The sequence below is a fragment of the Mesocricetus auratus genome, unplaced genomic scaffold, assembly GCF_017639785.1.
Source record: "Mesocricetus auratus isolate SY011 unplaced genomic scaffold, BCM_Maur_2.0 Super-Scaffold_100006, whole genome shotgun sequence".
Classification (NCBI taxonomy): domain Eukaryota; kingdom Metazoa; phylum Chordata; class Mammalia; order Rodentia; family Cricetidae; genus Mesocricetus; species Mesocricetus auratus.
This window is the reverse complement of record NW_024429190.1, coordinates 97,674,459-97,685,089: the sequence shown is the minus strand read 5'-3', so window position 1 is coordinate 97,685,089 and position 10,631 is coordinate 97,674,459. Positions and strand designations below refer to the sequence as shown.

General features: G+C 54.6%; 1 protein-coding gene across 1 annotated transcript; it reads left to right on the top strand.

The window, feature by feature from the left end:
• The first annotated feature begins 682 nt into the window (after positions 1-682).
• On the top strand, positions 683-10,105 carry Rbp3 (retinol binding protein 3). The gene is made up of 4 exons (XM_005077637.4): positions 683-3,739; positions 5,590-5,780; positions 7,607-7,749; positions 9,148-10,105. The coding sequence occupies exons 1-4, from the start codon at positions 683-685 to the stop codon at positions 9,468-9,470; spliced, it is 3,714 nt and encodes a 1,237-aa protein (XP_005077694.2). The 3' UTR covers positions 9,471-10,105.
• The last annotated feature ends 526 nt before the right edge of the window (positions 10,106-10,631 follow it).

Here is a 10,631-nt window from a genome sequence, read left to right as displayed (position 1 = left end):
TTGACACTGACATGATGGTGGCCTTCCCAGCCTCTTCTCACGATCTTTCACCTGTCCCCATCTGAAATGGTGGGATCAATTAGCTACTGAACTCCCTGGCAGTGAAATATATATGATACTTGTTATATGCTTTGTGAAAACGTCCGTATTTAATCTATCCAATAACTCACATACTAAACAGATGAAATACTTTCCTAAGTCTACAGAATAAACAGTAGCGGAACCAGACCTCCAACCACATCTGCCTAATTCCAGAGCTCCCACAGTAGTAGGAAAACAGTATTCTTTTGTAGATTAACAACTCTCATTTGCAAGGCTTTAGTAAAATCTGTGAGCATATGAAGCACAGCACAGGGCCTAGTATGTGGCAAGAACTCAAAATAAACATCATTACTTGTGCTACTCTATGGAGGCATGGCTCAGCAAGATGAGATGCAGTGTTCCTTCCGGGTCAAACCACCCTGGCCTCTTCTTCCTAGTCCCCTGGCGCATGAACTTGAATTAGGCAGGATTAAAGGCTTACCAGAGCTGCAAGCCTCACGTCTAACTCCCGAGTTGAGCCCCAGACCTTCTGTCTGCCTGCTAAGAAGGACAAGGGGGAAAGGCAGCTGTGGGAGCACGACCACAGTCTTAAACACAGTCAAGGGAGCTCAGACTCAGGAGCCAGGGCTCCTGGATCCCAATGACGAGAGAATGGGCCCTGGTTTTGGCCACACTGCTCTTCTGTGTTCTGGCCAGCCCCATACAGAACCTGTTCCAGCCAAGCCTGGTGCTGGACATGGCCAAGGTCCTCTTGGATAACTACTGCTTCCCTGAGAACCTGATGGGAATGCAAGCAGCCATTGAGCAGGCTATGAAGAGTCGTGAGATTCTGGGCATCACAGACCCTCAGACGCTGGCCCAGGTGCTGACAGCCGGAGTGCAGAGCTCCTTGAATGACCCACGCCTCTTCATCTCCTATGAGCCCAGTTCCCTTGAAGGTCCCCAGCAGCAAGCACCGGCACTCACCAACCTCACCCGAGAAGAGCTACTGGCCCAGCTGCAGAGGAACATCCACCATGAGGTTCTCGAGGGCAATGTGGGTTACCTACGAGTGGATGACCTCCCGGGCCAGGAGGTGCTGAGTGAACTGGGGGAGTTCTTGGTGGCCCACGTGTGGAGGCGGCTCATGGGCACCTCCTCCTTGGTGCTAGATCTCCGGCACTGCACTGGTGGTCACATCTCCGGGATCCCGTATGTCATCTCCTACTTGCACCCAGGGAACACTGTCACGCACGTGGATACCATCTATGATCGCCCCTCCAATACCACCACTGAGATCTGGACCTTGCCAAAGATCCTGGGGGAGAGATACAGTGCCGACAAGGATGTGGTAGTCCTCACCAGTGGACGTACCGGGGGCGTGGCTGAGGACATCGCCTACATCCTCAAGCAGATGCGCAGGGCCATCGTGGTGGGTGAGCGGACCGAGGGTGGAGCCCTGGACCTCCAGAAGCTGAGAATAGGCCAGTCCAACTTCTTCCTCACAGTGCCCGTGTCCAGGTCCCTGGGGCCCCTGGGCGGAGGTGGCCAGACATGGGAAGGCAGTGGAGTGCTGCCCTGCGTGGGGACACCTGCAGAGCAGGCCCTCGAAAAGGCCCTGGCCATCCTCACCCTGCGCCGTGCCCTGCCAGGGCTTGTCCTCCAACTGCAGGAAGCCCTGCAGGACTATTACACACTGGTGGACCGGGTGCCGGGCCTGCTGCATCACCTGGCTAGCATGGACTACTCAGCCGTGGTCTCTGAGGAGGACCTCGTGGCAAAGCTCAATGCTGGCTTGCAGGCTGTCTCGGAGGATCCCAGGCTCCTGGTGAGAGCCACCGGACCCAGAGAGAGCTCCCCTAGGCCTGACACTGGGCTTAACGAGCCCCCAGAAGCCGCTCCCGAGGTACCCACGGAAGAAGCTGCCCGGAGGGCCCTAGTGGACTCTGTGTTTCAGGTATCCGTGCTGCCAGGAAATGTGGGCTACCTGCGCTTTGACAGATTTGCAGACGCCTCTGTGCTGAGGGCACTGGGCCCTTATGTGCTGCACCAGGTGTGGGAGCCCCTGCAGGACACAGAGCACCTCATCATGGACCTGCGTCACAATCCCGGAGGGCCGTCCTCTGCTGTACCTCTGCTGCTGTCCTACTTCCAGGGCCCCGAGGCTGGCCCCGTGCGCCTCTTCACCACCTATGACCGCCGCACCAACGTCACCCAGGAGCACTTCAGCCACAGGGAGCTGCTAGGCCAACGGTACGGCAACCAGCGTGGAGTGTACCTGCTTACCAGCCACAGGACTGCCACGGCTGCTGAGGAGTTCGCTTTCCTAATGCAGTCCCTGGGCTGGGCCACCCTGGTAGGTGAAATCACCGCGGGTAGCCTACTGCACACCTGCACCGTGCCATTGCTGGACTCGCCAGAGGGCGGCCTGGCACTCACAGTGCCTGTGCTCACCTTTATTGACAACCACGGTGAGGCCTGGCTGGGTGGTGGCGTGGTGCCTGACGCCATCGTGCTGGCCGAAGAGGCCTTAGAGAGAGCACAGGAGGTTCTGGACTTCCACCGCAGCCTGGGCGCCTTGGTAGAAGGCACCGGCCGCCTGCTGGAAGCCCACTATGCCAGGCCAGAGGTCGCAGGGCAGGCCAGAGCTCTCCTGCGATCCAAGCTGGCCCAAGGAGCATACCGCACAGCTGTGGACTTGGAGTCACTGGCCTCACAGCTCACGGCTGACCTGCAGGAAGTGTCCGAGGATCACCGCCTGCTGGTGTTCCACAGCCCTGGTGAGCTGGTGGCAGAGGAGGTCCCCCTGCCGCCCCCTGCTGTTCCCTCCCCAGAGGAACTCTCCTATCTCATCGAGGCCCTGTTCAAAACAGATGTGCTGCCGGGCCAGCTGGGCTACTTGCGTTTTGACGCCATGGCTGAGCTGGAGACAGTGAAGGCCATAGGGCCTCAGCTGGTACGGCTGGTGTGGCAGCGGCTGGTGGACACGGCTGCGTTGGTTGTTGACCTGCGCTACAACCCCGGCAGCTACTCTTCCGCCGTACCCCTGCTCTGCTCCTATTTTTTTGAGGCAGAACCCCGCAAGCACCTCTATTCTGTTTTCGACAGGGCAACCTCTGGGGTCACAGAGATATGGACCCTGCCGCTGGTCGCCGGGCAGCGCTACGGCCCCCACAAGGACCTCTACATCCTGGTGAGCCACACCAGCGGCTCCGCCGCCGAGGCCTTCGCCCACACCATGCAGGACCTGCAGCGGGCCACAGTGATCGGAGAGCCCACAGCTGGAGGGGCGCTCTCTGTGGGCATCTACCAGGTGGGCGACAGCCCCTTATACGCCTCCATGCCTACCCAGATGGCCCTGAGTGCCGCCACCGGCGAGGCCTGGGATTTGGCTGGTGTGGAACCCGACATCACTGTGCCCATGAGTGAGGCCCTTTCCACAGCCCAGGACATAGTGGCCCTGCGTGCCAAGGTGCCCACAGTGCTGCAGACAGCTGGAAAACTAGTGGCAGATAACTATGCCTCCCCTGAGTTGGGGGCCAAGATGGCGGCCAAGCTCAGCGGTCTGCAGAGCCGATACGCGAGGGTGACTTCCGAAGGGGCCCTGGCTGAGATGCTGGGAGCAGACCTGCAAATGCTCTCTGGGGACCCACACCTGAAGACAGCGCACATCCCCGAGGATGCCAAAGACCGCATTCCTGGAATTGTGCCCATGCAGGTAAGATACAAGAGAGACTTGGCCTGGCCCAGTTCTGGGAGCGAGCTGTCCAGCTGTCCACAAGGGGGCGGCTATACGCGCAATGCAAGACTGTAGCCTCTGTGTTTACATTTTTACGTTCTCCCCTTCACCAGGCTGCCTCTTCTACTCTCGGGCCCACGGTCCCTGGACAACCCTATAGAATTCTCAAGCAATCCTTCCATCCACTTTTCCCATTAGATTTGGTGGGTGTTCTTTCTTGTACTGACCAGATTTTGTTGGGTATTCTTTCTTGTACCGGCCGGGTAAGAGGCAGGAGTTTCCATGAGTTCCCACTATCAGTGTAGGGGAAGGGGCTAGGCAAGTTACCTGAGGCTCCAACGAGAGCGTTTCCTTCCCTGAAAGTATAAAGTTTACGTTACCTGGATCTTGAGAGGAGACTGGACACAGGTCTTGGAGCGCTAAGGTGCAGCCCAAAGGCCTGTGGATGCAGCCGGCTAGCCAACCCCCTCCAGACAGTGCTCGGCACACATCTTGAGTTGAGGTGTGTGAGTATATATCTGTTCCAAGGACCAGCTTGGCGGGAGACTTGGAGCAAGGTGGTGGCAGTCAGAAGACTCGAAAGTCAGCTCGGAGGCATTCAGGAGCACCCGTGGGTGCAGTGAACTGGGTGTGGCAACTGGGAAGGGAAGAGACCTGGGCCAAGCCAAAGTGGGTGGGATTCGTGGAGGCCCCACTCTACCTAAGCCTTCCACCAAAGGGCACTGCCACACCCGCCTTCTCGTCAGTGACTTTGCTGTGAGGTCGGAGAGCAGGCGAGGCTTGGCTTTGACCTGAGGGGAGGGCTGAGGTACAGGCAGCTCACCTGGGAGGTAGTCAGTGGACAGGAGGAGGGCAAGTAGAAGGAAGGGTGTGGAGATCCCACTGGGACCCTGGTGTGTGTGGGGAATGCCTCCCAGAGCCGACCCTCTGCAGGTGACCGCCCTGCAGCGATGGGAGGTTGCAGGCTAGCTCCACGGACCTGTGCTACAGGCAGATATCTGGAGGCAAAGGGCACAAAGACGCAAGACTTGAGCTTCCACGGGGCGCCTGGCAGCCCGGCAATTGCCTGCCATCAGTTAAGAGCTCAGAGAGAGGAAGGAAGGGCCACAGGCCACTGTTTAGTCCACACAGACCTCTTTGCCCTCAGTGGAAGTCATTGAGTCCCACCACTTGCAGCAGCGTTTGGGAGAGAGCAGAGCAGAGCCGTACTATGGGGGGAGGGGTCCTACTGGGTTTCCAGGATCCCAGTTTCCAAAATTGCCATGTTGGGTTTTTGCTTTTTGTTTTTGTTTTTTGATTGTTTTGTCTTTGCAGCATAGCCAGGGCCGTGGAGTGAAAGGGGGTGAATTGAGTTTGGAGTGGAACCCTTTTTCACCTGCTGCTCTGGGAGGGCCTCAGACAAGTGTGTCGCCTTGTCTGTGCTTCAGGGGAGTCCTGCAAAGATGAGAATGACAGTGCCTTCTATACAGGGAGACTGCCAAGTGTGATCAGGGCTGTGAAGGGCTTATCCCAGGCCAGACCCCTGGGAGAGATTACTAACGTCTTCCCTCCCCGTGCCAGCAGAGGGGGTGAACCCAGGGAGGTTGGAAGCACCCTACCTCTCCAGACACCAGGGGAGAGGTTGGCAGAGTTGAGCATTCCCTTCAAGGATGTCTCTCATCAACCGACTCATCGGCACACGTGGTTCCCATCCCAGGCCCATCACCCACATGCTACCCTCCCAGACACCCCTAACTCCTTCCCATTGTCCTCCTGGCCCACGGCACCCCACCCTGGGTACTGCCTTCTGCCGAGGTCCTGAATCTGAGCTAGGCTTCCCACTCTTCCAGATTCCTTCCCCAGAAGTCTTTGAAGATCTGATCAAGTTTTCCTTCCACACAAATGTGCTAGAGGACAACATTGGCTACTTGAGATTCGACATGTTTGGGGACTGCGAGCTGCTTACCCAGGTCTCCGAGCTGCTGGTAGAGCACATCTGGAAAAAGATTGTACACACAGATGCTCTGATCATCGACATGAGGTCAGTGGTCTAGGCAGTGACTCCAGGCTGAGCCACAGCACTGACAGGGGGAAGGAGTCCCCCATGATGCATGAAGGGTCTGAAATGAACCAGGCCACCTGCCTGCCAGTGAGCTGCTCAGCTAGCTCAGAGGTTCAGGTCTAATTGGGTGGTGGTGCTTCAACACTGGTAATTTTTTAAAGCTCCCCTGATGATCCCCGTGTATATCTCTGGTGAAGAGTTGCCCCACACCCGTTGCCTGACAGAAGACATCAAATGGGTGGGCAGGGATGGGAACGATAGAATCTGCTGGCCGCTGGCCATGCTAGCCCTATGTCATAGCCCCACGGGGGATTGTATAATCTATAATCCTAATTGTCAGCCCCCCACTGTGGTTGTACTTCTGCAAAATCACCCCCCAAGACATCCATTCTCATGGGCATCACAAAGCCAGGGTCCCTGGGGCAATTTGGAAATGAAAAGATGCCATTGTAACAAGAAAACTTTGCATGACAAATGGTTGTTGGCTATCTTCACCCATTCACCTCCCTTTGCTTCTGGAAAAAAAAAACACTTTATATGTGCTGAGTTCCCATCACAGACCCCTAATACCCCCACTCCTCGCAGCAGCAGAAGAGACCTCAGGCAGTGACGAGACTCAGGTCTTCTCCCAATCTCGGCCTGTTACTGGGTATGTCCCGAGCACCACCCACTACTGTGAGAAAGATCAGACCACTGTCTCCCATGGGAACCCTTTTCACTTCTCTGCTGATAGTGGAAGGCTGGAGTATCTGCCCAGCTAAGCGCCCAGGCCTGCCGTCATTGCAGCTCTTACATGACTCTTAACAGTCGCTAGGTGGCGCTGAACCACGGCAAGGCTGACCTCCCTCCCTGGACGATCATTTTCCGTGGCCAGATTTTCTACCTGCCCAGAACCTTAGCTGATCACTTTATTTCTCAGACACATTAACAAACATCAGAGCCACCACCAGGACAGCATCTTTTTGTTATTGTTGTTGTTAAATGTCATCCACATTTTTTAAGTGGAAACCCAGCTACAGGCACCCTTGGCCTAGAATGCTCTGACCTGGGGTTGGGGGTCAGATGCTGAGATCAAGGGCCCTGCTGGCCCGTGGCTGTCAGCTGGAAGAGTCTCCCCAGAGAGGCAAGGGCCATGCAAGGTTAAATGTGAGCCCCCATCCTACACTTCCACAATCTCCACTTTCTACGACACCAGGGGTCACTAGTAACTTGTGTTACTATGCATGACGGACTCTGTGTTCTATCATAGGCAATATGGACGCAAAGGAGCAGCCAGTCTGTGGCTGATGTGTGGGAAAACAATCTCATCAGACTCCTAACTACAGGACTCACCAGAGCCTTTAACATATTAATATATCTGAGCAGAGTCCGTATCCAGTATTTTCTTTTCTTCTCTTCATTTTTTTCTTTTTAAAATTCTTTCTTTTGTTATTATTGTTGCTGTTTTGAGACAGTCTCCCTGTGTGGTCCCAGAGTGTACCCGGCTCTGTAGACCACGATGGCCTTGAACTTAGGGAGATCCACCAGCCTCTGCCTCTCATGTGCAGGATTCACAATGGGAGTCGCCATACAAAGCCAGTGTTTTCTGAAAGCATTTGATCACAGACAGATTTAGTCTCCAGAGAGGCTAGTGCCACGTGGAATTTCCCCGGGTCATGTCACCTGTGGAACTCTGAAGGGGGGGTGCAGGGGACAAAGGGCTAAGGCACTCTGAAATTAGAGCCCTTCTCCACAGGACGAAGACCCAAGCTGTAGCGGGACACTGAGCCCCTCTGTGTGAGCTCAACCCTTCTTTGTCTCCTCAGGTTCAACATTGGTGGCCCCACCTCCTCCATCTCAGCCCTGTGTTCCTACTTCTTTGACGAGTCACCCCCCGTTCTGCTGGACAAGATCTACAGCCGGCCCAATGACTCTGTCAGCGAGCTCTGGACCCACGCTCAACTCACAGGCACGTGGAGCCTTCTTTCCCCTCTTCTCACGCTAAAACCTTCTAGAAGAACCACAGAGAGACAACCTGAGAGTAAATTAAAATAGCAAAAACAGATCATCAGGTCGCTGTCCCGCTCCTCGGGATACAGCACTGGGGCAGTCTTCAGTATCCGAGAGCACAGGTCTAGAGAGGAAAAGCGAGGGCCAGATGGCTCGAATGTCTTGTCTAGGGCCCCCGGTAACAAGTGAGATTCAGATGATGCTTCGCCTCCCACACGAGCCCCACTCTTGACGGTAGCGCTCGCAGCTTGTAGAACAGACGCAGAAGTAGGACGCCCCTCACCTCCTAATCAGATGGCTGTTTCCAGAGATCGTCTTGTTTGAACTCTCCGGAGCAGCTCATCCTAATCGCTGAGGAAATGCCGCATGCTAACAGGCATTCCTTTACTTGCCTGGGCCCGAGAACATACAGAGTAGCGGAGGCAACCCTGAGCCCCTCAGACCCCTGACTCTCAAAGCCAGATCTCTTGGTAAATGGCCTCATCCCCCTCTGCCCAGCATACAGAACCAAGAGCCCTGTGTGGACCCCGTGTTCCCATCCCCAAGAGGTCACTGGAGAGGTCAAGAGGTGCCTCTGACCAGAGACGCGCCTAGCCAGCTATGCTTCTACACGTCCTCATTACATAAGCCTTTTGCAACCATAGCGTCCAAGATTTAGCCAATAACATTGAAAACTGCCAAGAGGGGGGAAAAATCCAGAATCTAAATTTAAACAGATATCCAAAGCCAGAGATTAGGGTAACCTCAGATTTAGAGATTCTAGAATGTTGGTCTGGGTCGAGTTCGGGACCCCCCCATCCACCTTTGGCCACTGAGCCTTAAGTGGGCGTGGTCCTTATGAAGATGCATTTTCACTGTGTCCACACCAGAGTTAGAAGACCTATGGGGAAATGAAAGAAGGGGTGCGCAGGACATAAAGGGGGAGTGGGAGGGAGCAGAGATGAACTCTGTGCTCATAAACGGATCTTTGACATGTTGTCTCATCAAATCACGATTCAAGTTAATTCCATCTGTTTTCTTTTAGACTTGTTAATGCAGCTACTCAAAAATGTCAAGCCATCACTAAGTAATAAAGTAATAAATGTTGCTCTTCTAGGGGCCCAGAGCAAAAAGACTCTCAGGTTAGAGTTGGGGATACCATTATTCAGGACACAGCTGCATGCCCAGAGCTCAGGAAAAGGCACGCCTTCCTTCAGAACATGGCAGTGCTTGGTAGTATCAATGGCTGTCCCTGCATCACAGGGGCAGACTGAGGCCAGGACCCACATACTAAACCTGCGGCCCTCTTCATCTCTGGATCATATAGAAAAGACGGGGTGTTGATTTGAGCCCATGCTGAAGGGTCTTTGTCCTCCAGGTGAACGCTATGGCTCCAAGAAGAGTGTGGCCATCCTCACCAGTGGCGTGACAGCCGGTGCCGCTGAGGAGTTTACGTACATCATGAAGAGGCTGGGCCGAGCGCTGGTCATTGGTGAAGTGACCAGCGGAGGCTGCCAGCCCCCACAGACCTACCATGTGGATGACACCCATCTCTATATCACCATCCCCACAGCTCGCTCTGTGGGTGCCATGGATGGCAGTTCTTGGGAAGGGGTGGGTGTGACACCTGATGTGGTTGTTCCTTCAGAAGTGGCCCTTACCAGAGCCAAGGAGACACTCCAGCGGGCCCTCCGAGGGTGAGGCAGAACCTGAGGACTACCGAGAAGGGTCTCCGTGGCCAGAGTTGTAGCAGTTGGCCCTTTGGGTGACTACCGGGTCTCCAGCATGAGATACTGCTTAAGGTCACATGTGGTCCAGGGCCTGTTGAGTCGGGGCATCCTCAAAAGCTCATCCATTGACCCCAGCACTACACCAGCCTCTCTCCCTGGAAACCCAGAGTGGAAGCTCAACCATCTCAAAGGCAGCCCCCATCATAGTTATCCTGGGGAGATTGAAGTTCGACTCTCTCTACCCATATTTACTAGCCTCCAACCCCTGGCCCCTATACTGTCACCAACAGTTCTGTCGTGATCCACAGATGTAAGGCACATGTGACAGTAGCTTTTTCTAGCAGCCATCTTTTCAAGAAGCAAAAGAAAGACGTGCTTAATGTTGGCAGCACTTTCTCATATTTCAGCTACTCTTTAACTTGGGATGGCATGATCCTCTGCAAGTTCGTCCTTAGTAAATAATATCACTAAGTCAAAATGCATTTGATACCCAAACAAGACTATGATAGAGTAAAAACATCCCAGTTGTAACCACCCTAGGCCAGCGCCCGTCTGTGTAATTTGTCTGGCTTGCTGTACCCACAGTCACCTCTTGTGAAAGCTGGAGAGTAACAGTGGTGGCGAGTAGATTGCTTCTGTGTGCTCTTTCAAGGGCCGTGTGTAGTTTGAGGTTACTGAACATCTGCATGTGAACAGCTGGCACTCAGTGGCCACCTGCAACTCATAGCTTCCGAGGCTAGGAGCCCCTCCTCATGCATCCCATCCCCGCGAGGGTACCTCCCCCACAACCCCGTGGTCATTTCTTTACCCGCCAAGCATTGCCACCTTCATTTGTTCTCATCTACTACGTGGTGTTGGGTGTGCAGTCATCACATCTGAGTGACAGGATGACAGGACGCAAGTCTATGCCGGCCTCTACCTGCAGCCCTGAGACACCTTATCTGAAGGGAAGAGCTCTAGGGCCCAGGGGGATGATGGGAGCAAAGCCCCTGGCTGGTGCCCGAGGATTCATACTACTTGCTCCCACTACTTTGTAAACTAATTTAAAGATGATGTAATTTTTTTTGAAAGAAGGAGGGCCATGCGCCTGTATTGTCTAGCCCTGGCATCTGGAAGATTAAGCCCTGATAAA

What these genes read in the sequence shown, in the direction of transcription:
- Rbp3 (XM_005077637.4), top strand. Translation starts at nt 683, where the DNA reads ATGACGAGAGAATGGGCCCTGGTTTTGGCCACACTGCTCTTCTGTGTT. An exon ending in GCTCTGATCATCGACATGAG is followed by an intron (nt 5,781 to 7,606) that starts GTCAGTGGTCTA and finishes TTGTCTCCTCAG; the next exon opens with GTTCAACATTGGTGGCCCCA. An exon ending in GACCCACGCTCAACTCACAG is followed by an intron (nt 7,750 to 9,147) that starts GCACGTGGAGCC and finishes TTTGTCCTCCAG; the next exon opens with GTGAACGCTATGGCTCCAAG.